The 27,983-nt window shown below is 40.5% G+C and overlaps 2 protein-coding genes across 3 annotated transcripts in view; one reads left to right on the forward strand and one right to left on the reverse strand.

Annotated features, from left to right (window-relative positions):
- The window catches only part of PARVA (parvin alpha), a 161,758-nt gene that overhangs the window by 22,446 nt on the left and 111,329 nt on the right, over positions 1-27,983 (reverse strand). For both annotated transcript variants that reach the window (XM_050757433.1, XM_050757434.1), the window contains exons 5-6: positions 10,406-10,546; positions 2,516-2,631 (exon numbers count right to left, since the gene is read on the reverse strand). In XM_050757433.1, the coding sequence (XP_050613390.1) occupies positions 2,516-2,631; positions 10,406-10,546 (257 nt within the window). The remainder of the gene's footprint in view (positions 1-2,515; positions 2,632-10,405; positions 10,547-27,983) is intronic.
- LOC126935663 (ubiquitin-conjugating enzyme E2 variant 2-like) lies at positions 19,299-20,505 on the forward strand. Its single transcript, XM_050757446.1, has one exon. The coding sequence runs from the start codon at positions 19,319-19,321 to the stop codon at positions 19,754-19,756; it is 438 nt and encodes a 145-aa protein (XP_050613403.1). The 5' UTR covers positions 19,299-19,318; the 3' UTR covers positions 19,757-20,505.

Genomic DNA, 27,983 nt, shown 5'->3' on the forward strand with positions numbered 1-27,983 from the left:
CAGGTGAAGATAAATCAGGACTTCTTTCCACATGCACTTTCAACACAGGCAATGTTTTCATGTGGGGCTAATGGAATCTGTGTCCTTGTCCTGCATGGCCATTCAGAGATAAAACCTCACCTCCAACTTTATGCAAAATTAAATGCTTCTGCATAGAATGGAAAAGAAATCTGGGTTAAATAACCCCTCACACAGCATCGTGATTCACCTCCACCCATTATTTGTTCCCTAAAGAGTTCTCCCTGTGGTTCAGTCTGTGACTCACCACCAATTCTGAGTCTTGCTTCTGTGCCTGTTCAATTTGATAAAGCAAAAACACCCCATAAAACCTGACGTGCATTAATGCCATTTTATGGAACATGTCCTCTTTTCTCCCTCATGCTAACAAAACAGCCTACAGGAGAAATTAAACCTACAACAGCCTTCTGATGGCCTATAATTGTGCTCAAAATAAGGCAGGAGACAAGGCTTGCAATGACCACTGTTTCAAAATAGAAGCGCCCTCTCTCCTGCTCACATTTTCAGTTGTTGTTCAGTCTGTAGTAATTCCAACAGGCGGATTTTATTATTTCTGTTAGAGGCTGTTTATTCTAGCAGATAAGAAAAGTCTTAAGATGTTCAACAAATTTATGCACAAAGAACTGGACTGGATTTGTCACAAAAGAGAAGATAAAGAAGGGCAATTTAAATAAAAGTATTTATCTCCTCTAGTGATAAGAGAGCTAGTATAAATGAATATAACAACAGTATGTTTACTTATGAAAATAATTTTTTTAAAATTTCAATGTTAGTGATATATGGTCACTTTTAAAGTATTCTTTCATGAACTGTTCCAGGAACCCTGATTAAAAAAAAAAAAAAAAGACTATATTTTCCAGAGCACTCTGAGGTTCACAGCAAAAGTGAGAGGAAGGTACAGACATTTCCAGAGATTTCCTATATATTCCCTGCCCTGACACATACATGGCCTCACCCACTTTCAACATCCTACACCAGAATGATACACTTTTAACAACTGATGAGCTTATAATTGATATGGTTGTCACTATCACCCAAAGTCTATAGTTGACATTAGGGTTCACTCTTGGTGCTGTCCATTCTATTGGTTTTGACAAATGTACAGTGACATGTACCTAAAACTCTCTGTGCTCCCACCTATAGGGACCACATTCACCTATTCATCCCTGCCTCCCTAATTGTACTTCTTAAAAACATAAAGAATTGTATTCACGCATTACTGATTGGTAAAAATAACACGATAGAGATGACCTGGACTCACTAGGAAGATGCTTGAACCAGAGTACTCTGAGTTGGCCACATATCCATAGCAGACATAAAATGCTTAGTGCCATGTTTGATACAACTGAAGAGCTCAATAACAAGGACAATTAGGACCTTTTGGCCAGTGGCAGTCAGTATCTGAGCCACACATATTCCCATTTTCTATGAGCCCTCTCTGCTTCTTATTTGTAGTCCTATCTCCTCAGCAGGCAGGGCCGAGGTGTCATATTCCTGTTATACCTTCTTGATGCTTAGTGGAGTTAAGTACCCAGAGGTGTGGAAGAAACAAATCCGTTAATCTGGCCTGATCTGATCGGGCAAAGTCTACCAGCCCTCAAGGCTTTTTCTCACCAAGGGATGGCACAGCCACTGTTATCATTCCCTATTCCAGAGCCTGGATCGCCAGGGAGCTGCTTAGATGGAGCACTCTCCCTCGCTGCATGTTTATTTGGAAAAGAACAGAAACAAGCAAACAAAAGGATGACCTTTTGCTAAATGGGTATAAAGTTGGAAAATAAAATTGAATTTGGGTATTTAATGGGGTTAGGAGCAGAGTGAGATAGTCACAGGGAGAGAGCACACCCTCATTGTGGAAATTACACAGCCATATGTGAATGGAAATTCCATCCAACAATCTGGAAAAGATGACTTGAGATCCCAGCTGTGCTTCTGTGGGTGGGTGAAAAGGGGCAGTGCCTTCAATACAGACATGACCAGTTGGGGTCTCTCTCAAACACATGCATATGTACACACACACTCCCTCATATGCACAGATATCTTTCTCCCCATACCTAAGTATCATTTGTTTAACCAAAATAGTATGATTCTCCGTGATTTGCAGGGCACCTGTACACTCCTGTACACACACACACACGCGCACACACACACACACACACTTTCCTCCTGACCCCATGACACACAGCACACATACATACCACACACCCTCAACTACACGTTACACAGAAAACTCACAGACAAAAACACATAAGCCATAGGCACATACCCCACACAAAGCTATCTATACACAAGCACACGCTCTTCCATCTTGTATACACTTACCAGGGGAAGCCAACACGCAACAGAAAGCTCACTCAGTGCCTCCCAATATACTGCACACCCAGGCTCACTCAGCCTTCATGCAGCCATCCTTCTAATGACCTACTCGACGCACCACAGGAACTCCACCTCTACGACTCTTTAAAGACACAGATGTTTGTAGTGTTATCTGTCTTACCTGGACCACAACCACTTGGATGGAAACATGGTCTGGGAGTCGAATTGGTGCCCGGAAATACTGAGACAGAGCGACGAGCAGGTGTAAGATGGCCACCAGGCTCTTGGCATGAACAGCTGAAATGAAAGAAGATTGAAAAATTACAGTATCTTCTTCTAGGTTCTAGGCAATATAAGCAGATGTTCAAAGTGTAGCAGTACCCCACTGATAGAGTTTGGATATTTGTCCCTGCCCAAATCTCATGCTGAAATGTAATCCCCAGTGTTGGAGGTGGGGCCTGGTGGGAGATATTTGGATCGTGGGGGTGGATCCCTCATGAATGGCTTAGTGCCATCCCCTTGGTGATAAGTACACTTGTACTCTCACATGTGATTTGGTGGTTGAAAAGTATATGGCACCTTCCCGCCGCCCACTCTCTCTCTTGCTCCTGCTTTTGCCATATGAAGTGCCTGTTCCCACTTTGCCTTCTGCCATGAGTTACAGGTCCCTGAGGCCTCCCTAGAAGCCACGCAGATGCTGGCCAATTAAACCTCTTTTATTTATAAATTACCCAGCCTCATGCCTTTCTTAATGGCAATACATGAGCAGCCTAATATATCCACCCAATGACCCTTTATACCATGCCTGAGGGTCAGGGGACACCTGTGGTCATCACAGGCCTCACTCTGGGCCCCCTCAAATCTTTCTTACTTTTGAAGCAGGGTCTTGCTCTGTTGCTTAGGCTGGAGTACAGTGGCACAATCCTAGCTCACTGCAGCCTTGAACTCCTAGGCTCAAGCAATCCTCCCGCCTTGGCCTTTGTGGAGTAGCTGGGACTACGGGGATGTGCCACCATGCCTGGCTCCCTCAGTTCTTTGCCAGGTCCCATGGGGCTCCTTCTTGGGTCTATTATTGCCACATTTCCAATGTAGCACTTCTCTAATCCCAGGTTCCCATCAGGACCCTGACAACTGCTGAGTTCTGAGCTCAGATCAGCTCTCGCCCAGTCCCATGTCCCTGCCCACTCCACTCCAATCACCATAAGCATGTCTGCTCTGCACTCCTTTTCCCTTCCCACTTAACCATGAACTTTGGATTATCACTACTACACGTGTCTCAAGATTGTACACAAAGCAGGCCCTTAATAAATAAACTCTGAGTCAGGAACACTAGGTCTCTTCCTTGGTTCAGGGTTTTAAGATCCTTGGAAGAAGGCATGAGAGAGACATTCAAAGGGCTATGTTACTTCCGTGAGTGTCACTATGGTCACTGTAGGCAATGCCCTTTAAGGAGCAGCTGGGACGGGATGTTACTGAGCCAGGGCGCTGCCAAAGCTGCTGAGTCATGTTAAAGTCAAGCCATTTACACCAGAGAAGGCTGGGTCACACTGGGTTGTAGTTTTCTCACTAGATGAGGAGAAAAAGACTCAGTGAGGTGCACAGGGGGTCAGGCAGACTGGAGCCTGAATTCTAACTTTATAATCTACCATTTATTTACTGGCTACACGGCCTTGGGTAGGCTAGGCCACCGAAGGCCTCTGAGCCTTAATTTGCTCATATTTACAAATGGAAGTAACAGAACCTATGTGGATGTACAGGTTGTAATGATTTCCCAAAACATTTCATTAAAAAAAAAAAAAGAAAGAAAATAGTTACACTGGAGTGGATAGTCTTAATTTTTTTCCTATTTCAAAATATTCTTTAGAATAAAAATCTGCCATCTTTTCAATTAAAACAAATTCTAGCCACTGTTGAACATTTGTGCGCCCCTATCATTCCTGCCTCTCAACATGTCTCCTGGGAGTTTTCTCTCTGATGCTCCTGGAACACAGCACGTGCCCAGGGATGGCTGATATTTTTTTATTATACCTTATGTGAAATTACCTGGCACCTAGGCAACTAAAACATGCCAGCTTTCTTCCCTTTCTTTCTCATCAAAGGCAAGATTCACCAGATATTTTGCCTGCCTTCACAGTCCTACCAGCCTCATGGCTCTTCATTACAGGGGGCATTTAAGGGAATAACAAAAAAAAATGCCTATTTTGTGTACTTTGCATGCACTAGGCCCATTATTAGGATGTCATTCTGTCTTCCCTGGGATCAGTGAGTCTGCTTTAGCAGAAGCTTTGAGAAACCACTAAGAAAAGAGAATGATTCAGACATTCCTTTGTCACTCATTAGGGTTTCTTGTTATCACTGCTACTTCAAAGAAGGTTTTCTACTGATTATGAACAGCAGCTCACCATCACCACAAACAGAAGCTGAACTGCTCTGAACTCCTAGCCTTCCAGAAGGTTTCAATTTTGGGCTTTCGGGCCTTGTTAGCTAAGTTTTACTCAGACTTACAGCCTCAAACAAAGATCCTGATGTGCGCACTGACCCACTGTGACCCACTGACATGGTGTGGTCACCATCAGAGGCCAATCCAGGTTTGCTCTAATGATCAGAACTACCGGCCCACTACCTGGTGTCAGTGAGGGTTGTAAGAACATTTGCTACCCCTCTCCCCTTTAATGGCAAAACATAATGCTAGAAAAGTTGTGATCAAACAAGTTGTTCTTATCCCCTGGTGACATTGTACACCATCTCCACTGTCTTGGTGAGCAATGCAGAGCTATATCGTAAGCATCATATAGATGTCAGACTTGTTCAATGAATGCTCTATCCTCCTGGGATTTTTTAAGAAAGAAAGAGTCTATAGTCTCACACACATACATACTACACTACGTGTACTAAGATGTTACTGTGTAATATACTATAATTTTTTAAAACCCTGGAAAACACTATGTCCAATAACAAGAGGATGGTTTAGATCAGCATTTTTCAAACTTTTTAATATTAAGCACAGAAATCCTTTGTTCTAGAAGTAGATAGTTAAAACTCATGAAAAAAGTACAACTGCTCTGGTGAAAGTGAGGATTCTGGAGTCCTAACTGCAGCCTACAGCCTACCCATGACTTCTTGTCTTCTCCTTGGTGATGCTAGAGTTTCTCCTTGCAAATCTCTAGTTTTGGACCAACCATAGTTGAATAACTACTGCTTTAAGAAGTTATGGTATGTCCACATAATGAATAGTTTACATGCATTGAAAATCATAGGTAAGACAGTATACCTATATATATGTGTGTATGTGTATATATGTCTATATATCTATATACATGTGTATATGTATGTAATATACATAGCTATAAATATACATTTATGGATATATGCATACATAAAAGCATGTACAAATGTATGTATATCTACATATACACACACAAATGTGGGATTTGGAAAGGAATATATTTTAAAAAATGAAAATAGTTATGCTAGAGTGGAAAGATAGTTTTTTTTTGGGGGGGGGTGGAGTTTTGCTCTTGTCACCCAGGTTGAAGTGCAATGACTGGATCTCAGCTCACTGCAACCAACACCTCCCGGGTTCAAGGGATTCTCCCGACTCAGCCTCCCGAGTAGCTGGGATTATAGGTACGTGCCACCATGCCTGGCTAATTTTTGTGCTTTTAGTAGAGACAGAGTTTCACCATGTTGGCCAGGCTAGTCTCAAACTCTTGACCTCAGGTGATCCACCCACCTTGGCCTCCCGAAGTGCTGGGATTACAGGTGTGAGCCACTGTGCCCAGCCTGATAGTTTTTTTTTTTTTTTTCTCCCTCTTTTTTCTTTTTTTTTGAGATGGAGTCTCATTCTGTCACCCAGGCTGGAGTGCACTGGCACAATCTTGGCTCACTGCAAGCTCCACCTCCCGGGTTCAAGTGAATCTCCTGCCTCAGTCTCCCAAGTAGCTGGGATTACAGGTATGTGCCACCATGCTGGGCTAATTTTTGTATTTTTTAGTAGAGATGGGGTTTTGCCATTTGGCCAGGCTGGTCTCAAAGTCCTGACCTCAGGTGATCCACCCACCTTGGCCTTCCAAAGTGCTGGGATTACAGGTGTGAGCCACAGTGCCCAGCCTTTTTTCCTATTTTGAAATATTCTTTAGAATAAAAATATGCCATTTTTTCAATTAAAACAGTCTACCCACTGTTGAACATCTGTGCACCCTCATCATTGCTGCCTCTCAACACAGCTCCTGGGAATTTTTTCCCTGGTGCTCAACAGAAGCTGAGACCAACATGTGCCTGCAGTCAAGTCAGGAGGGCAACATACGGGATAAGAGCAAGCACCTGGGCCTCACTATGCAAGCCAGGAACCGCAGCTGCAAGGCTAAGTGTCACTCTAGGGCGGGAAAGCAGTATTTAAAACAAGGCTGTCGAGTTAGAAATAGTCTTCCAGACATGTCCTGTGGTGGAAACAGAAATTGGTGTAATTTTTCTGGAGGTAATTTAACATTATGTATTATGACTTTAAAAATGCTCCCACCCTTTGGCCCTAAAATACCACTCTTGGGTATTTATCCTAAAGAAGTAATTATGGCTACAAGCAGGGAGAATGCATCCAGCTGTATTAATATCAGTGGGAAAACGGAAAACAATCTAAAAATCCATTATCAGTTAAATAAATTGTGGTAGATCCATATAATGTCACATTATATAGTATTAAAAGTGACATATAGAAGAATATTTAATGATCTGTCAATATATACATCTTCCAAACAACATAAACAGGTTGATCTCATTTTTGTTAAAAGTTTTTTATATATACATATATAAAATATTATACACTACTTATTACACATGTACAGACACACACAGAACTTGAACACAGCACAGTGTTCGTGGTTCTTGTCTCTAGGTGGGCAGTGAAAAGACAAAAGTCCCTGCCCTCATGAAGGTTACCTTCATAGTTTCTTAACCTCTCTTTCCCCCGATTTTCCCATCTGTAACATGGGAATAAAAGAATTCTTACTTCAGATGGGTGAGTGAAGATTACAAAGATTAAAATACATAAAGTGTTTAGAAGAGTACAAGACATACAATAAGCATAATAAATGTTAAATGTAAATATTTAAATTTATTTTATCTGCACTTTGTAAATTTTCAATAATGAAAATTACTGTTGTGAATTAGAAAAAAAAAAAAAAAGGAAGAAATCCCTAAAGCCCCAGATCAAGGACCTTGGTAACTCAGCAGCCTGTCCCTGCCACCCTCATCCTAAGCGGAGAGGTGCCACAGTGTCCTCAGGTTTACATCCAGGGAAGGTAACCGAGACAGGAGGAGACAGAACTTTTCCCCCAGGAGTTGTGCCTGCCACATTCCTTATGGAAGCAGCCACTGTGACTTTGTAAACAAGCCCAGCTCTTCAAAAGCCCCAAGGCATCACAGGGAGCTAGCCACCTAGATGAGATAATTATTCCCTCTGACCTAGTAATCCATCTCAGTTCTGGAAATCTATCTAAGGGGAGTAATTCAAGAGAAGCAAAAAGAGGCACAAGCTAAACATTCAGTTTTGTGCTATCTGATATTAGAAATAGTTAGGGAAACATCCTAAAAGGATAGGCATCAACATCAACCTAGGATTTAAGTTAACTATGGGATATCTACCCTATGAAATAGAAACAACTACCAAAAATTTTAACTACAAAGACCATGAGGGAATGTAGAAAATACGTGTGATGTAAGATCAAGAGAAAAATAACAAAACACAAAAGTGTATTATGACTTGGGCCGGGTGCAGTGGCTCATGCCTGTAATCCTGGCACTTTGGGAGGCCGAGGCGGGTGGATCACCTGAGTTCAGGACTTTGAGACTAGCCTGACCATGGCAAATTCCCGTCTCTACTAAAAATACAAAAATTAGGTGGCCGTAGTGGGGCACCCCTGTAATCCCAGCTACTAAGGAGGCTGAGGCAGGAGAATTGCTTGAACCCGGGAGGCAGAGGTTGCAGTGAGCCGAGATCGTGCCACTTCACTTCAGCCTGGGCAACACAGCAAGACTCTGTCTCAAAAAAAAAAAAAAAAAAAAAAAAAAAAGTGTATATGACCTGACCAAGCAAAATGATGTAGTGATGTAACTAGTAACAAATGAAACAAGTGAAATGAAACAAACAAATGAAAACAGTTAGATTAGCATGGTAATATGAGTGATGATTTTTCTTGCACACATTTCCCTATAAGAAATTAAAGTAAGCATAAACCAAACAAATCATTCAAAGCCGCTGGAGACAATGTTCTTCATGTGGCTTTAAAAGACCCTGTTCTAGGCCAGGTGTGGCGTGGTGGCTCGTGCCTGTAATTCTGGCAATCTGGGAGGCCGAGGCGGGTGGATTGCCTGAGCTCAGGAGTTCGAGACCTGCCTGGGCAACATGGTGAAACCCCATAGCTAGTAAAATACAAAAGAAATTAGCTGAGCATGGTGGCACACGCCTGTAATCCTAGCTACTCGGGAGGCTGAGGCATGAGAATCGCTTGAACCTGGGAGGTGGAGGTTGCAGTGAGCCGAGGTCACGCCACTGCACTCCAGCCTGGGCAACAGAGAGACTCTCTACAAAAATAATAATAATAATAATAATAATAATAATAATAATAATAATAAAAGACTCTGTTCTTCTATCTCAGCCTTTCCCAGATTGGGTGCCATGATAAGTTAAATGATGTTTGACTTATTTTTTTTTTGGAGGGGTACAGGGAGGTGGTCCATATTCAAAGGAGTAAGAGATAGGATCAAACCAAACTAAGCAGCAGTCTTCATTAGAGGACTTCTCTAATGTTTATGACTACTGTGGATTTTTAAAATGCAGACACATTTCTCAAACTAGTCATCAACCTCCCTGCGCTGCCTTGTTCTCCCCCATTGACAATACTAGCATTCCTGGAACACAGGGAAACAGCCCCTCTCCTTGATAGCATCTAGGGCCCAGAGCAGGCCTCCCTCCTCCTGCCCTCAGGTGTCTCCCTCTGCGGGCAGAGAATGCCCTGTGCCCTGTTCCCAGCGTCACACTGCTGTGCAAAGTAGCTCATCACGCTGTGCACGAAAATGTGTAATTATGTTGAGGAGGCACTTGGTGTCTCAGCCCCAATGTCAGATGTTAGAGACCTGCTGGAGAGATTGTGACTGGCAGTTACTGGGTTTCTAACTTTAGAGGTGAAGATGCCTTTTTCTTTCCCAAGTTTGAAAGGTTTTTTCTCTTTTTTTTATTCGTAGGGGGCTGTTGATTTTAAGTTGTATAAGTTAGACGCAATAAAGCATAGTACTTAACCCCTTAATACCTAAAGGCAAAACACAGTCTAATCTAATCTTTTATTAATCTAAGTTCCTATTCTTATCTATTACAATAAACTTTGGAATCCAGTTGTTATTGCTAGATTCACCTAATCCCGATTAATTCTGATAGGGACTCATTAAGTCTGTATTAGACACCAGGCCTTTGAAGCAGCAAATGAACTAATAATTTATAAACTAATAATTATTATAAACTAACAATGTATGCTTTCTGAGGTCTCTGAGCTATGCTAGCTGTAAAAAACTGAATTTTAACATCTTGTTCCAGTGCCTATGATCTCAGCCATATCTTTGCTCTTTCTAGAAAATGAAGGGGGGTTAGAAAGGTGTGGGCTTTGCAATAGACAGAGCTGAATCCTTGCTCCCTGCTTCTCAGCTGTGTGGATGTGGGGACCTCAGCTTTCCAAGCCTCTCCAAGCTGCAGACAACAGCTTTCTCAAAAGGCTGAGCTGGGACTTAGAAGAAAGTAGCTCAGTGAATGAGTTTCCTTCCCTTTGCCATTTCACATGAGGTTTCTATGGAAAGCCTTTTACAGAAGAGGAACGTGAGATTTTGACATTTTGTTATTTTCCCCCAAGGGTACGTACGGAACTTCTTCCAAGTTCTAAGGAAGCGGAGCATCTTGTTCAAAGATAAATGAGTTTGGCCCCCCTGCCCCGAAGCCTGCTAAGCTTATGGATGGCTTCTTGGGGAAGCCCCATAGCAGGGACCACAGGCATTGTTTAATGGTGCCCCTTTCCTTTGTTCAACTCACAATCCACATTCCACTTGATGCTTCTGGGAGGAAGTTTCAGGGTTTCATTGATCTTCTCCAGGACAGTCTGCAGTTTTTGCTTCTGAGCAATCTCTGACTGGGTGACCTCAGCCACATTTAGCTTCTCGCTCTCCAGTTTCTCTGAGGGTGACAAGGGAAAAGAGAACAGCTGTTATGCTGGGCCCCGGACAACCCTACCGCATGCACTTACTCACTTATTCGGTCTCTCATGCACTCAAGCATGCATGTACTCTCGCAACAATAGATACTGGATGCCTACCAGCAGAGGGACACTGCTGTCCCCTCATCACCTTATGGTGGCACCAGCAGCATCAGTACTGTAAGAGCCTGGTGATCATGACTTGAATCCCCAGATCCCAGGGGCATTTTACCTAGCCTGTCATATTTGAACTCTATCATTCTGGAGTTTTCTCCTTTTCAATTCTACCTTCTCCAGGGACATCTCTGTGCTCCGACTAGAAAACCTTCTCTGTTGAGTGAGTCAAGGCATTTTGTACATTCCTGTAGTACAGTCTGTGTCACATCCAATCATATTTATCTGTTTTAAGTACCTTCTTTCCTTTTAAACCCACCTGGAAGGTAACTTACTTAATGTGTCATATTTAATCAATTCTAAGGCACATATTTTTCACACTTTAACATCCCTAAAGTCAGGTTGTGTCTTACTGGCATCCTACAATGGCTGCCAGCTAGGTGGAAGGTCTAAGAGTTATCATTGTTTCCATAGGCGTGAACTTGCTCATAGCTCTTCATAGTATGATTACTTACATGTCTCAATAAGCCTACATGAGCACCTTCAAAAAGTATAAAATAAAAATCAGCAACAAGAAAGCATTGAGTAATAGCTTAAAGTGATTTTTCACTTTCTGAGTGGTACTTATATAATGGTGTGTTTTAAAATCAATGGTTTTTTTATGCAATGACATAGCACCTTAATACTTAAAGGAAAAACTCAGTCTAATCATTTTATTAATCTAAATTCATATTTTAATCTATTACAAAGAAAAAAAACAACTTTGGACTCCTTAACAGGAAATTGGTTGTCTACTACTAGAACTCACCTAATTGGTTCTAATTCATTTAAGATTGACAGAACTGCACACATTTAAAATATCTTTTCTAATTTATAAGGGCTGCTATACAAACAAATTAAATTTTACTATGTATCAATATTTCTCCTAATGCTTACATTATTTATTTTTAAATAACTGTGGTTTATCTAAGCCAATGCCCCTTGAGTCATTCTTTGAAGATAAAGTTGCCCAATGGAGAATTTATGCAGGTTCTGTGGATTTGTGAATTTTTTTTAAGCAGATATCAGTAGGATAATCTCAAGCTATTCTTACCTGTGATGGCCTGAAATGTTTTCCTTAGTTGTTTCAAGCCATCTCTATCTCTAAAGTTCAGGCATTTAACAAGAATATATCTAAATGTCTTCTTCTTACATCTTGAAGAGACCTTGTGTGTGCCTTATCCATTTTTAGGCTGAATTCTTATCTTGGATCCTCTCCTACTAAAAAAATGACAAGTTATTTTCTTTCACTTTTTCCCATTATTTTTGGATGATGTAATTGTCTCTATAGAAGCAAATTATTTTAATCTTACTTTGCAACTATAAGCATTGGATAGAGGCTGCCCAAAATGCTAGGTTAAGAACCTTCTGGTCTTGTCTTGGCTCAGAGGAAAAGATTGCAGGCAAAGATTACTGATGACTGTTGTGAGAGAGGGTTGGGTGGGGAGGAGAGGAGTGAGGAGGAGCCATTTATTTGCTAGCTCTGCTGTATTACATCATTGTCTATAAATTTTCATATTTAAAATTTGGCATTGAACAGATTTTCAGCTTAGGTCTCTGAGTCTGTTTTCTAGGTCAATAACTTTTTCTTGCGCAGTTGTCTATTTCATCCTTATTTTTTAAAAAATGGTGTGACATAAGAAATATACATCTTGTCTCCTTGATCCCCCTTCCTAGCACAGAGCTCCTAAAACCCTTGTAACTTTCTGAAAGATGACAGTGGCATCTTTTGTTATAATATTTGGGTTTTGTCCCCAGTTCCTGAAAAAGCTCTAAAATGATTAAGGTAAAAGGAACATCTTTTGTTTTTCATAACACGCCCCTTTCACCTACATCTGAGTTTATGTTAATGAGGCAACTTTTGGAAAGCTCTGAGGATGGGGGAGCTGATTGCCAGGAGAACCAAGCGTATGATTAAAGGATTGGAACATTCAGCCTCATATCCCCGACCCATGAGAAAGGGAAGGGAAGCTGGAGGTCACCTATCAATGGCCAGTGATTTAACCAATTATGCCTACTTAATGACACTTCATAAAAACTCTGGCCGAAAATGTTCAGAGGACTTCCTGGTTGGTAAATATATGAAGGTGCTGGAGGGTTGTGCACATGAGAAGGCATGGAAGCTCTGTGCTTCTCCCACAAACCATGCCCCCTATGCATCTCTTCCTCTTGGCTGATTTTGAGTTTTATCCTTTATAATAGACTAGTAAACCTAAGTGCCTTCCTGAGTTCTGTGTGCCATTCTAGCAAATAATCATATCTGAGGAAGGGGTTTTGGAACCCCTGATCTATTATAGCTAGTTGGTCAGAAGTACGGGAAGTCTGAACTTGGCGAATGCCAACTGAAGTGGGGACACTCTTGTGGCACTGAGCCCTTAACCTGTGAGGGCTGTGCTAACTTTGGGCCAGTAGTATCAAAATTAAATTGTAGGACACCCTGTTGGTGTCCACAGAGAACTGGAAAATTGCTTAGTGTGGAAAACTCACACATTTGGTGTCAGAAGTGTTAGGAGTTTAGAGAAATGTGTTTTCCATTATTGGATTTCACACCTTACTTACTGAAGCATCCATTGCTTTTCTGTTTCCACTAATATATTTAACTAGTCTATGATACTAAAATTGTAGTGCATTCTTCCTAAAATTAAATTTTTTCCTTTTTTTTTTTTTTAGCATCTGGTATTTCTTATTTAGGAGAAGCATTTTTGTGGCTTTGTTTTGCGTTGCAAATGTTTTATGGAATGTAATTCTGCTTTACTTCTTTCCATTTTAGTCATTATGCTTTGGGTTTATCTTCCTGCTTTTAATTTTGGCTGTTGGATATTTTATTGTAGGCATTGATATTGATATTAAGTGGATTTGCATAAAAATATATCTCAAAGTAATCCTTATTGTGTGTATATTAATATTCTCTTTCTCTCCTTATATTTTTTTTTTGAGATGGAGTCTTATTCTGTTGCCCAAGCTGGAGTGCACTGGCACAATCTCAGCTTACTGCAACCTCCACCTCCCGGTTTCAAGGTATTCTCCTGTCTCAGCCTCCTGAGTAGCTGGGATTACAGGCATGCGCCAACACGCCCAGCTAATTTTTGTATTTTTAGTAGAGATGGGGTTTCACTATGTTGGTCAGGCTGGTCTCGAACTCCTGGACTCAAGAGATCCACCCACCTCAGCCTCCCAAAGTCCTGGGATTACAGGCATGAGCCACCGCACCCGGACTTCTCTTTCTCTTTTAATAAAAATGAGATTATAGTGTATATATAGTTTTGCTATTGGCTTTTTTCCACTCATATATATATCATAAGTCTTTTTAGGTCAATATATGAATATAACTCATTCTTTTTCAAAACTGCATATTGCATTATATGACTTATAACTTGACATACAGCCAGGTTATAACCCACATTTTCCCTATTTGTAATAAAGTCGCAATAAACATCTTGTGTGTGTATGTATTATTAATTGATTACTGCTGGTGAACATGAAAGCTATTGCCTTACAGATTTTTTCCTTGTATGTTGTCATCTTACCAAATCCCTTTATTAGTCCTATTGCAGGTTGAGTCTTCAGCATTCTCTGGGTATGCAAATAAAACACTGTTATCTCTATTTTGCAGACTTATGTGACATATTTTAATTTTCTGACATTTTAAATAAAAGATTACTTTGAGAACTTCTGCTATTCCTACCCCTCCTTTATCTTTAAGGTATTCAACTCTTAACACAAAGAGGCCCACTCAAATATTTCTATAGCTTAATAGTAATTTACTCAACGTTAGTAAGGATTTAAAGATAATGTTCTTTTGTGGGCTAATTTCAGCTAGTTCCATAAAGTTTTCTATTGCTGAAGTTTTATTCTTCCAGGAAACTGTTTCTCTCATGTTTCCATAGTTACACAAATTGTTCATAACTAATTGAACTCTCCATAAGTATTAGGCATGATTTTGAAATTGATAGGATGTGATTTAGAAAATTTTCTCAGGTGGATTATTTTGTGAATCTTTGAGTTGTTTTTGAAGGTATTACCCAAATTTGCTTTAGGAGAGATTATACATAGAAAACAATGAAACAGTATTCAAAAGTTCTGACGCATACAGACAAGGCAGAATAAACTCAATTACCCTGAATGGTGGGAGAACTGAGATGTTCTAACAAACACAGTTGTCATATATACCACACTATATTAATGTAACCACCCTTCAAGAACTACAATATGTAAAATACTCTTTCCAGTATGAGCAACTCCTGAGTTGTTTAAAAAATACTTCTGTCTCCAAGTATATTAGGAGAGAAACTTGCACTGTAGTCAGAGAATTTGGTCTGTATACTAATTTGTTGAGGTTTGCTTTATGGACATAGTGAAATTTCCTAAGTGTTCCATGAGCAGTTGAAAAGAATACAGTTTGCAGGGTATCATATGCTACATGCAGATTAGTTAGAGCTGATTGACTGTATTGCTCAAACATTCTCTATGAACTTTTTTCTTAATATGTTATTAAAAAAATATGTTAAAAACTGCCACTGTGATAGGTTTGTCAAATTCTTGAAGTAATGATTATCATTTTAAATTTTTAAGTATTTGATATACAAAAGTACATATAAGTTTAAAATTTCTATATTTTCCTAGTGACTTTAATTTCTTATTAATATGTAGTGACTCTCTGCAGTAATGCCTTTTGCCTTAAAGTCTATTTTGTATGATGTAAAATAGTTACCCCAGCTTTAAAAAATTTAGTCCAGTATACATAATTATTTCCACCCTTTTTCTTTCAACCTTTGTGTGTCCCTCATTTATTAAAACTATCTCAGCTGGGCATGGTGGCTCTACCCCTGTAATCCCAGCACTTTGGGAAGCTGAGGCAGGAGGACTGCTTGAGGCCAGGAGCTGGAGACCAGCGTGGGCAACATAGTGAGACCCTGCCTGTACAAAAAATAAGAAACTTAGCTGGGCATGGTGGCACACGCCTGTAGTCCTAGCTACTTGGAGGGCTGAGATGGGAGGATTGCTTTTGAGCATGGGAGGTAGAGGCTACAGTCGGCTGTAATCATACCACTGCTCTCCAGCCTGGTCAACAGAGCAAGACCCTGTCTCAAAACAAAACAAAACAAAACTATCTCCTGTATATAGTATTTGGCAAGAATTTGTTTTGTTATTTAGTCTGATATTGAGTGTACCAGTATACTTGGATTCACTTCTACCAACTTACTGTGAACTTTCTATTTAGTGGGTTTTCTGATTCTTCTCCCCCTTCCATCCTTGCCTTCTTTGGATTAATGTGTTTATTCTTTCTCATTCCATTTTCTCCCCATGATTAGTAGGGAGGTTATATACTCTGTTTCTATTATTTCAGTATTTATGATAGAAAATTCATCATTCATATTTAACTTAATAAAATCTTAAGCTAATTAGTATCTTTACTCATATGCTAAACAATACAAAGACCTCAGCACGCTTTGACTTCAATCACATAATTCCTGATTTATGTGCTGTAGTTGTATGGGATTCTGATTCTATCTTGTTTTAATTAACAAATTAGATATTAATGTGATTATTCTATATTAATTTAGTTATGGCTTTGATCTACCCACCATGATAATCTTTGTTCACTATTATAGATATTTTTGGGGGGTTCATTTTCCTTCCTATTGTACATTCATTAGAAATTCCTTTGCGGGGGTCTATTGGTAGTAAACCTTCTCAGTTTGTGTTTATTGAAAATGCCTTTATTTTCTCTCTCTTTTTTTTTTTTAGACATAGTCTCACTCTGTCACCCAGGCTGCAGTGCAGTGGCTCGATCTCGGCTCACTGCAACCTCCACCTCCTGGGTTCAAGCGATTCTCCTGCCTCAGCCTCCCAAGTAGCTGGGATTACAGGTGCATGCCACTACTGCCTGGCTAAGTTTTGTATTTTTAGTAGAAATCGGGTTTCACTATGTTGATCAGGCTATTCTTGAACTCCTGAGCTCAGGGGATCCATTCGTCTCAGCCTCCCAAAGTGCTGGGATTACAGGCATGAGTTACTGAGCCCGGCCTCTCCTAACTTTTTATCTTTTTATTTTTTATACTGAGTCCCACTCTGTCACCCAGGCTGGAGTACAGGGGCGCGATCTCGGCTCACTGCAAGCTCTGCCTCCCGGGTTCATGCCATTCTCCTGCCTCAATCTCTCGAGTAGCTGGGACTACAGGTGCCTGCCACCACGCCCAGCTAATTTTTCGTATTTTTAGTAGAGACAGGGTTTCACCATGTTAGCCAGGATGGTCTCGATCTCCTGACCTCGTGATCCGCCCGCCTTGGCCTCCCAAAGTGCTGGGATTATAGGCGTGAGCCACCATGCCAGGCAGCCTCTCCTAACTTTTTAAAGCCACCTCTCTTAACTTTAACAGTTTTTTTTTTTTTTTGGCTGTGTATGAATTTATGAGTTGATCATTTTTGTCAGCACTTTAAAGACATCAAAGTGTTTTGATATCTTCAATATTAATATCTTTTGGCTTTTTTTGTTCCTTGTGAAAGACAGCTTTCAGTCTGTTGTTCCTTTATAAATAATCTATTTTTTTTCCTCTATGCTTTTAATCATTTGTCTTCAGTGTTCTTAGGTTTCACTGCAAAGTGTGTAGGTGTAGATTTGTCACTACTTATCCTATTTGGGATTCACTGAGCTCCCTGAATCTGAGGATTCATGTCTTTCATCAATTCTAGAAAATTCTCATTCATTATGTTTTCTTTAAATATTTACTATACTCCATTTTCTTTTCTTCTAGAATTCCAATTAGCTATGTATGTTAGATCTACTTAGAATAACCTCTATGTTTTTGAATTCCCTTTCTCATTTTCTATTCTGTTGTCTCTCCATACTGGATTCTGGGTAATTTCTCCAGTGTTCTCTTCTGGTTCATTACTTCCTTCTTTAGCTGTGTCTAATCCACTGAGGTTTCTAGTTTCATTATTATTCACATTTTTTCATTTCTAGAAGTTCTGTTTGGTTGTTTTTCATGTCTACCTGTCCAGTCTTAATAGTTTCTTGTTCTTTTATCATTTTCAAGTCTTTAAAAACATTTATTTTGGCATATTAAATATACTCATTTTATATTCTATAACTGAACACTTTTTTTTTCTTTTTTTTAAATAGAGATGGGGTCTCACTATATTGCCCATGCTAGTCTCGAACTCCTGGGCTCAAGCAGTCCTCCCACCCTGGCTTCCCAAAGTGCTGCAGTTACAGGTATGAGCCACCATGCCCAGTCTATAGCTTAACAGTTTCTAATATTTATAGTATTTGTGGGATGAATCTATAGAATATTGTTTCTGTTGACAGTGCTTATGGTGGCTTATGCTCATGTCTTTGGTGATTTCTAATTTTGAGGTCATATTCCTTGGAATTTGTGGTTTGGGCTTAGAGTTCCTTCCTCTTTAAAAGAAGGACATATGTTTGCTTCTGCCATGGGGCACTAGTGACCTGGGACAACTTGTAACCAAAATTTCAATTTAGATTTTTTAAAGTCACAAAAGTAGTGTGAATCCTAGCCTTAAATCTGTGTGAGTATAGACTTTTGATGAGGAGTTATCTGAAGCAGACTTCTTTTTAGTTGTTCTATTCACATCCAAGGCTAAGATATCCTTATTGCCTCTTTCTGTGGGACAACTTTTGCACTCATTGAAAGAGTTGCCCTTCCAAGACCATAGCTCTATTCAGGGGGCTTGAATCCAACCGTTTCTTGTTCAGACTCTACCCAAGACTTGTCTCCTGACTCTGTATGTGTGACCCTTTAAACTTCAGGCTATAGGTCATTAGGAATGATAGGTTATTAGGAATTAGCACGTATCCCACTAGATTTATCCTTCCTTCTTGTTTTGGGAATCAGAAGAATTTCCTTCCTTTTCACACCAGTTTAGCCATCCCATACAAAAATATGTTGTTAAAGGCTTATTCAGATTTTTTAAGTGTGCTATACCAATAAGATTTATCTGAACATCTAGTCAGCCATAACGCTAAAAATGAAAATTGAATTTCTTACTATATTAACTAAGACCTCTAAAACACTTATAATAGTTGTAATAGCCATTATTTCTCGTTTGTCCCTAATACCACATCTTTGATATTTCACTATTTAATATGTTCAGTTAGGTTTTATTTAGTGGTCTTTATCATATTTAAGTAGTTTCCTCTTTCTATTTTACTTGAAATGGCTGTTGAAGTATATCAAATGTTATTTGATATCTACTGATATGTTAATTCAGTTTTGCTCTTGAAATTTACATATGCACTCAACCACTTTCAAAAAGACTGATAATATATAAACAGAGAAAATTCAAGCTGTGAACACTGTCTCCTCTCCATGGCAGTCCCAAGTTCCCTAGTCCCATTCCATAGAGACTATTACCAGAAATATTCAATGCACACACAGACATTATATGTGTCCCTTACACACACATAGTCATTCTCTACCATGCTTTTTTCTACGTAGTAAGACATTTGAGAGCTTCTCTATTATTTATAAAGAATAATAAAAAAAACTTTCATCTAACTTTTGAGTTTCTGAGATGAGAAAATGCCTCTTTCAGTTTAAGAATAGCAGCATATGGGCTGCGTCGGGCTGCAGGAGAAGATGGCGGTCTCCACAGGAGTTAAAGTTCCTCATAATTTTCGCTTGTTGGAAGAACTTGAAGAAGGACAAAAAGGAGTAGGCGATGGTACGGTTAGCTGGGGCCTTGAAGATGATGAAGATATGACACTTATAAGGTGGACAGGCATGATTATTGGGCCACCAAGGACAAATTACGAAAACAGAATATATAGCCTGAAAGTAGAATGGGGACCTAAATACCCAGAAGCTTCTCCGTCAGTTAGATTTGTAACAAAAATTAATATGAATGGAATAAATAATTCCAGTGGGATGGTGGATGCCCGGAGCATACCAGTGTTAGCAAAATGGCAAAATTCATATAGCATTAAAGTTGTACTTCAAGAGCTAAGACGTCTAATGATGTCCAAAGAAAATATGAAGCTTCCACAGCCACCAGAAGGACAAACATACAACAATTAATTTTAGTGGATCTCAAACTTGTCTTAAATCAACAACCTTCTACTCATGTTAATGTTTTGATTCAATATCACAATGAAAAATACCCACACATTAAGTAAAAGAATTCCAGCTGGTAAACATGACCTGGACATCTGTAAGAATATATTTAATACATGTACACCCATTATGTTTTCAGGTAACAGGAGGAAAAATGCAGCACAATTTTTTTTCTCTTGTTAAGGCACTGTCATTTAAACATAAACCTGGAGTACTCGAAATATAATTCAGGTTTACAAGAAGAAAGCGTGTGGAGAAGTGTCAGATGGCAGTGGAAGCATGTGTGTTTCTAAAAAGTGAAAATCTCAAGAAAGAAAACAGAAATGGCATGCTTCACCCATCTTGCTTAGTGAAAGAGAGCTGCAGTTGAAATTGTTTAAAAAGTAGCAGGTACAACGAATATTGTCACAGATGTGTTAATTTTTGAAGCGGTGTGAGTGTTGACTACTAGTAGTATCAAAAATATGTTCAGGATTGTTTTGATACCTGTATTTATAATAAAAAATGTTGGGGGGGAGTTGATGAATTTCTGTTAAAAGCTGTTCTTGTGTGTTACATGTAACAGACATGGTAAATATTTGTTTACAGTCTTTGTTTAACCATGCATTTAAGTTTAAGTGAAGTCAACAAAAAGGAAATAGGTGTATGGATATGTGATTTTGAGATTAAAGTTAGTCTTAAAATGTAAATAAAATGTGGAATGTGTCCTCAGAGACTGTGCCATTTCTATTATGTTGATGTAGTATATGTACAGTACCTTGCTAGGGAAGCAAAAATTGGAATTATGTAGCTTTTCCTGTATACACACTTTTATTTACCCTATTTTGTGTACTTCTTGTGAATTATAATTTGCAGACTATTTCAGAAAAGCAATTATCTAGTTTAATTTCTTCTTTGGACAAGGAGGAGTCCTAAGTATTATATTTTGAGTTTGATTTCACCAGAAATAATATTATTAAAAAGATCTTTGCATTCTGGCAATTCTTTTAGGATTATGGGTTGCAAATTATCCAAATACATATCCCATTTTTTAAATCATAAAAAAAAATAGCAGCATATATCAACAATCCTAAAATCAGACTATTATAGGAGGAGGATCTTCAAGCAGTGCTATTCAACAGAACTTTCTGCTATGACGTAAATGTTCATTTTTTAATTATCCAATATGGTAGCTACTAGCTACATTTGGCTATTGAGCACTTGATATCTAGCTGGTGTAACTGAGAAAATCAATGTTCCATTTTAATTGCTTTTAACAGCTGCATGTGGCTATTGGTTGCTGAACTGGATAGCTCAGCCATAGAGGTTTGTAAAGCCACCTTCCTGACTTTACAGGAGAGTGATCAGAGTAGCAGAGGTATGTTTTAGTGGTGAAACCAAGATTGGAACTGAGATCTCCTGTTTCTTCATTCCTGCTTCAATTTTAGCATAGCTGCCACTTCAGCCCAGCATTTTGGGGCATAGAAAAGTGACTCTCAAAGTAAACAAGATCAAACTCTTCAAGATGCACCTCCTCCTGGGGTTCATGGAGTCATCCCCATTCAACATCCACCACATAGAATCAGCCTGGTTTACTCTGGCTACTCATTCCCTATATCTCTAGGTCCTCTTCAAGCTTTTCCCCATCCAAACTGTCACTCCTCTAGTTTGACACTATCCTTTTCTCATGAGGAGATGCTCTGCTGGAGTTCCTTCCACTGTCTCTGAGCAACCCCCATACTGCTCCTATGTTATTTCCTAAAGCCCCATTTCTGATTGTGTTGTTTTGCTCATAAGCCATCACTAGTTGCCACTACTCAAACAATACAGTCTAAAACTCTTAGTTCACGGTCCTCTAATGTGAGCTTCATCTTCTTCCTTTATTTTATTTATTGTTTTGAGACACAGTCTCACTTTGTCTTCCAGGCCAGAATGCAGTGGTGCGATCTCAGCTCACTGCAACCTCTGCCTCCTGGGCTCAAGTGATCCTCCTGCCTGAGTCACCTGAGTAGCTGGGATTACAGGCGCCCACCACCACGCCCCACTAATTTTTGTATTTTTAGTAGAAATGAGGTTTCATCGTGTTGGCCAGGCTGATCTTGAATTCCTGGCCTCAAGTGATCTGCCTGCCTCGGTCTCCTGAAGTGCTGGGATTACAGGCATGAGCCACTGCAACCAGCCTCTATTTATTTTATTTTTATTTTTATCTTTGAGACAGAGTTTCGCTCTTGTTGCCCAGGCTGGAGTGCAATGGTGCGATTTTGGCTCACTGCAATGTCTGCCTCTCGGATTCCAGCGATTCTCCTGCCTCAGCCTCCCAAGTAGCTGGGATTACAGGTATGCGCCACCATGCCTGGCTAATTTTGTATTTTTAGTAGCGATAAGGTTTCTCCATGTTAGTCAGGCTGGTCCTGAACTCCCGACCTCAGGTGATCCACCCACCTCAGCCTCCCAAAGTGCTGGGATTACAGGTGTGAGCCACAGTGCCGGGCCCTTTATTTTAAATAGACTTTTCATTTTAGAATGGTTTTTAGATTTATATAAAAGTTACAAACAGTACAGACAGTTCCTATGCACTCCGAACTCAGTTTCCCCTCCTACTGTTAACATCTCACATTACTATGGTACATATGTCACAGCTATTTATGTATGACATTAGTACATGACTGTTAACCCCATATCTTATCTGGATTCACTAGGTTTTTTCTAATGCCCTTTTTCTGTTTCAGGAAACGGTCTAGGATACCACTTCTCTTCATGTCTCCTTAGCCTCCTCTGTTCTGTGATGGTTTTTCACACTTTCCTTGTTTTTACCATGACCTTGACAATTTTGAGAAGGGATGGTCAGGACTGCTTGGTTGTTCCTACATTTTTCCCACGGGTAGGCCGGGGAGGAAGACCACAGAAGTGAAGTAACCTTTATTTATATCCTCCCCCTACCCTATCCCCACTTCCACACCCGAATCACGGGAAGCCTGTCACTAAAATCAGCCACTCAAGGATTTGTGGAATTAATTGCCACCTTTTTTGAAGGGGTTGTATCTACATAAAGTATTTGAAATTCTATAAGGAAGAGTTGTCTTTTTGTTCCCGTTTATTTGTTCAGTTATTTATTTATATCAGTATCAATTTAAGGATATTTATATTAGACTTTGGATTATAATCCAATACTACTATTATTAATTTTCCCCCAAATAATTCCAGCTTTAGCCACTGGGAGCTCCCTCAGGTTGGTTTTGGACATTTTCAATGTGTGGCTGCGTGTATATATATTTTTTCTTAGCACTTCTTTTTGGCACTGCAAGATGCTCTAGGCTCATCTATATTCCCTGCCCCAGGTCTAAAATAAGGCATTTCTCCAAGAAGTCCTGGTTTATCCTGTTGGTGCTAAAAACCACGACCTGGGAGCTGGGTCTCATTTTCTTTGTTAGCCTCATATCCCAGTCACCCAACCCTGATGGTCACCTACCCACTGGCTCCTGGACGCTACAGCATTTTCCCTCCATTAGCACCAAAATTAACAGAGGCTTCCTGGAAACTCTTTTGTTGTCTTGGCTAAAGTGCCCTTTCTCCTTCCTTATATGTTTGAGATCTTTTTCTGTAAGGCCCCATTCAAAATGCCCCCTCTGGCTGGGTGAGGTGGCTCATGCCTTTAATCCCAACACTTTGGGAGGCCAAGGTGGGTGAATCATTTGAGCCCAGTAGTTTGAGACCAGCTTGGGAAACATGGTGAAATCCCATTGCTATAAAACATACAAAAATTAGTTGGGTGTGGTGGTGCACACCTGTGATCGCAGCTACCTGGGAGGCTGAGATGGGAAGATCTCCGGAGCCCGGGGAGGGCGACACTGCAGTGAACTATGACTGTGCCACTGCACTCCAGCCTGGGCAACAGAGTAAGGCCCTATCTCCAAAAAAAAAAAAAAAAAAAGTAACAAAAATAAAACACCAAAATACCCCCTCTTCCCTGAAACCTTTCCCAAAACCTTTCCCAAACTCCTACTTGATCTCTTACAGACCTGTATACTACCAGGCTGTGACTTTCCAGAACTCACAATTTTCAAAATGCCCCCTCTGGCTGGGTGAGGTGGCTCACACCTTTAATCCCAACAGAGGACAGCAATATGACACATTTACTTTTATATCCCTAAACTCAACAGTTAGCATATAGCACACCAAATGGTTTTTGCCTAGTGGATATTATTATCAGACTAGATTAAGATCAGTGTAAATTGCACCCTTTAGGGTCTATCAGGGAAAAAGAAAACCACACACACAAAACAAAACAAAACAAAACAAAACCATCCTCCTGTAGAACTTTATTGCCACAGGCAACCTTTTGGTCTGAAGCCTGAAGAATGATACCTGTTTCAGTCACATGTTATTGTGAAAACCAGAAGGAAGAGCCCTGGAACCTTATGACTCTCATCCCTGAATATAGGCCTTTTCTGTTCCCAGCACATGTACCTGTTCAAAGATAAGGATCAGTCAAATGAAACATACCATAAGGAAATTCACATAGACATCCCAAGCCAGGAAACCTCAATAAGAAACAGGCAGTGGGCCATGTTCACATGAAATGATGAATTATGTTGTGTAGGCATCGTCCTGGAATCGCTTATCCCATTTCTCACTCAGTCATACCTACTGCCTAAGTGTTGTGAATGTAAATATAACCAGGTGACCGTGGACATAACCGCATAATTGAGGCATTGGGAAATGTGTCCCAACTTTGGATGATTCTGTGACTTTCTTATTGATGCCATGGAGTAAGAGAATATTCTGGGAAACCTAAGGCTCTTTCCTCTATCAATCACCCTGGAAGGGGGTAATCCTGGTCAAGAAATGAGGTGTTTTGGCTGGGGTAGGAAGGAACTTCCTCCTCATTCTGGGGTTGGGAAACTTTTGCTCTGAAGTTTGGAAAGGGCTGGGGCTGCTCCCGTGAGAGGACGAAGTGTATGTCATGAAGAAGCAGGCCAGCGTTGCCAGCGGCTACTATTTTCTTGGCAGCAACACCAATAGTGCAGAGAAGTGGCCAGTGTCCCCACAGCAGGGTTGCTGTCCCTGTGGTCTCTCTGGATGATGGCGATGCCCCTTCCCCGAGCTCACTGGCCCACCTGCATTCATCTGCAGCTGCAGACAGCTCCTAGCACATTGATGGCCATCTCTGGCCTCTTCTTGTAACCACAGAAGCACAACCTGGAAGTTTTTATTTCCTGCACAGGCAACCCTCAACCACAGGGGGAAAGGAGCCATAGGATAAATGCCCTTGTTACCTTGCACTGGGAAGGGTGATTCTGAGATGTGTTGTTACGTGGTTTCTCAGAGGGCCCAGCTATGAGCCCTGGTTGAAATAGGGCTGCTGTTCTGATTAACATACTCATGTTTGGCACTTTTCTCTTTCCCTCTTACATGCCCTACTCAGTTATTTGTACGTTTTAAGGTTACCTTCCATATAAGCTTCCTCCACCCATGTCCTTGTCTCAGCATCTGCTTTGGGAAAACCTAAACTAAGATCTGATGCCAGGGCAAGTGGGAAGACCCAGGGAATATAGGCAGCAATGGGGCAGCTGGGTTGGGCAGCTAAGAAAGAAGGACTAGGGAGAGGCTCTTCTGATAGAATCTACCAGAAATGCCTGGGGCCTCTGAGAAGGGTGATTTTCCTGCAAGGAAGGCAGACACTGCTGTGAGCAAGGGGCATGTGGCCACACAGAGGTAAGCCAGGTATGCTGTTGCTCCCCATTGAGCTCATGATTGGAGAACACCCAGCCAGTCCTTGCCAGCCAAGGTCACATGGAATCTCAAGGATGCTCACCTGTTCAGGCTTTCACCACAGCAATGAAACATATACAACCCTCTATCAGGAGGTCCCTGCCTAATATGGTTTGGCTGTTTCCTCACTCAAAACTCACCTTGAATTTTAATAATCCCCATGTATCAAGGTGGACATAACTGAATCATGGGGTAGTGAATAAGTCTCACAATATCTGATGGTTTTATAAATGGGAGTTCCCCTGCACAAGCTTTTTTGCCTGCCATCATGTAAGACGTGACTTTGTTCTTCATTCGCCTTCAGCCTTGATTGTGAGGCCTCACCAGCCACGTGGAACTCTGAGTCAATTAAACCTCTTTCCTTTTTTTTTTTTTTTGAGATGGAGTCTTGCTCTGTCACCCAGGTTGGAGTGCAATGGTGCGATCTCAGCTAACTGCAACCTCTGCCTCCTGGGTTCAAGCGATTCTCCTGCCTCAGCCTCCCGAGTAGCTGGGATTACAGGTGCCTGCTACCATGCCTGGCTAATTTTTGTATTTTTAGTAGAGATCGGGGTTTCACCATGTTGGTCAGGCTGGTCTCAAATTCCTGACCTTGCAATCCGCCTGCCTCGGCCTCCCAAAGTGTTGGGATTACAGGCGTGAGCCACTGCACCCGGTCCGCTTTCCTTTTTAAATTACCCAGTCTCGGGTATGTCTTTATGAGCCGCGTGAGAACAGACTAATACACTGCTACACCTTCTCACACACTTCTGCCTCTAGGTTCTGGGTCTTTGTTCCACAATGTAATCAACATGGCTTCCTGGATTCCATGTCCTTTTCTTTTTCTTTTTTTTTTTTTTTGAGACAGTTTCGCTCTTGTTGCCCAGGCTGGAGTGCAATGGCATGATCTTGGCTCACTGCAACTTCTGCCTCCTGGGTTCAAGTGATTCTCCTGCCTCAGCCTCCCAAGGAGGATGCACCACCATGCCTGGCTAATTGCATTTAGAAGAGACGGGGTTTCACTGTGTTGGTCAGGCTGGTCTTGAACTCCTGACCTCAGGTGATCCACCCACCTCGGACTCCCAAAGTGCATGGATTACAGGTGTGAACCACCATGCCTGGCCCCATATCCTTTTCTTGATGTCAGTGTGTGTGCTCCTGGGCTACCAGAGGCCCCTATGCCATTTCCATCATCTTCTAAGTGCTAGTGTTTCATAGTTACTTTACTAATCTCAAACTCAGACCCTGCCAGCTCGCTGCCCAACCAACTCAGTATTAAGGAAGCTCAAGCCCCAGTATGATTAGAAACTGGATTTCTGGGAACAATCATGCCTGGTTAACACCACCATGTAAGGGTACTGTACCTCGGTACAGATGTTTGGTTATTTATGCTGCAGACAACAAGTTAAAAACATCCACTAATATGCCCAAATCTTGATATCTAAATTCCATTCTCCAATAAAATAAATCAGGGCTTGTTGGAAAAGTGATTGATTTCAGGACTGGAGTAAGAAAAATATAAGATGGTCTTGGAGTATCTTATGATGTGAGAAACAAAGGAAATGCTCAAAAAAAAAAATATATATATATATATATATGGGCAGCTTGTTGAAAGTGTCCAGGAGGCAACCTGAAAGAGCTCCCAATGGCCAAAGCTGGAAGCCAATGAGCAAAAAAGTGAACGATAAAGTAGTGCTGGATTAAACCCAAAGTATAAAATAAATATGTCCACAGTGATATAAATAAATAGAAATGACAACTCTTCCTTTTAGAATTCCAGTTAATAAATGCAGAAGGAATACAGAGAAGAGGCCATCTCTGCTAGAACACTACCATAATAATTGCAGCAGATGCATTCTAAATGGATGCTAAAACTAGAGGGAGAAGTTTAAGGAGAACAGGATATTTACATAGTCTCAAAGTATCTCTCCCCACATAAATTAATTAAAAAGAAAAAACAGTCACTTTATAATGAAGAAATCTGGCAGTATGATACCACCTTGACAATGTGATTGAGGTTAACATGACCAGTGACAGGAAAAATAGCTAGAGGGGATCGTAAGGTCAGAGTGCTCACTCGAAACTCTGCGTCCTTTATACTCACAGGGTCATTAAAAAAAGAAAACAAACCAAAACATTCCCCCTAATCTCTGCTTTCAGACTGATCCCTCCCAGGAGCTCCTGACGCGCATATATATATATATATTTATATGTGTGTGTATATATATATTTATATGTGTGTGTGTGTGTATATATATATATATATTTTTTTTTTTTTTTTTTTTTACTACACACTGGCTCACTCCACCTGGTTATCCTACCTGTAGGCTTTGAATGTGTATGCCCTGCCTTAGACCTTTGAGATTAGGGTCTAAACTTAAGTTCACAAAAGAAGCATCACCTCCATAGTGAATCACCTTTTCAGCATGAAGGGTGAGATCTGAAATGATCTAATCTGCTT

This window comes from Macaca thibetana, chromosome 14, assembly GCF_024542745.1.
Source record: "Macaca thibetana thibetana isolate TM-01 chromosome 14, ASM2454274v1, whole genome shotgun sequence".
Classification (NCBI taxonomy): Eukaryota; Metazoa; Chordata; class Mammalia; order Primates; family Cercopithecidae; genus Macaca; species Macaca thibetana.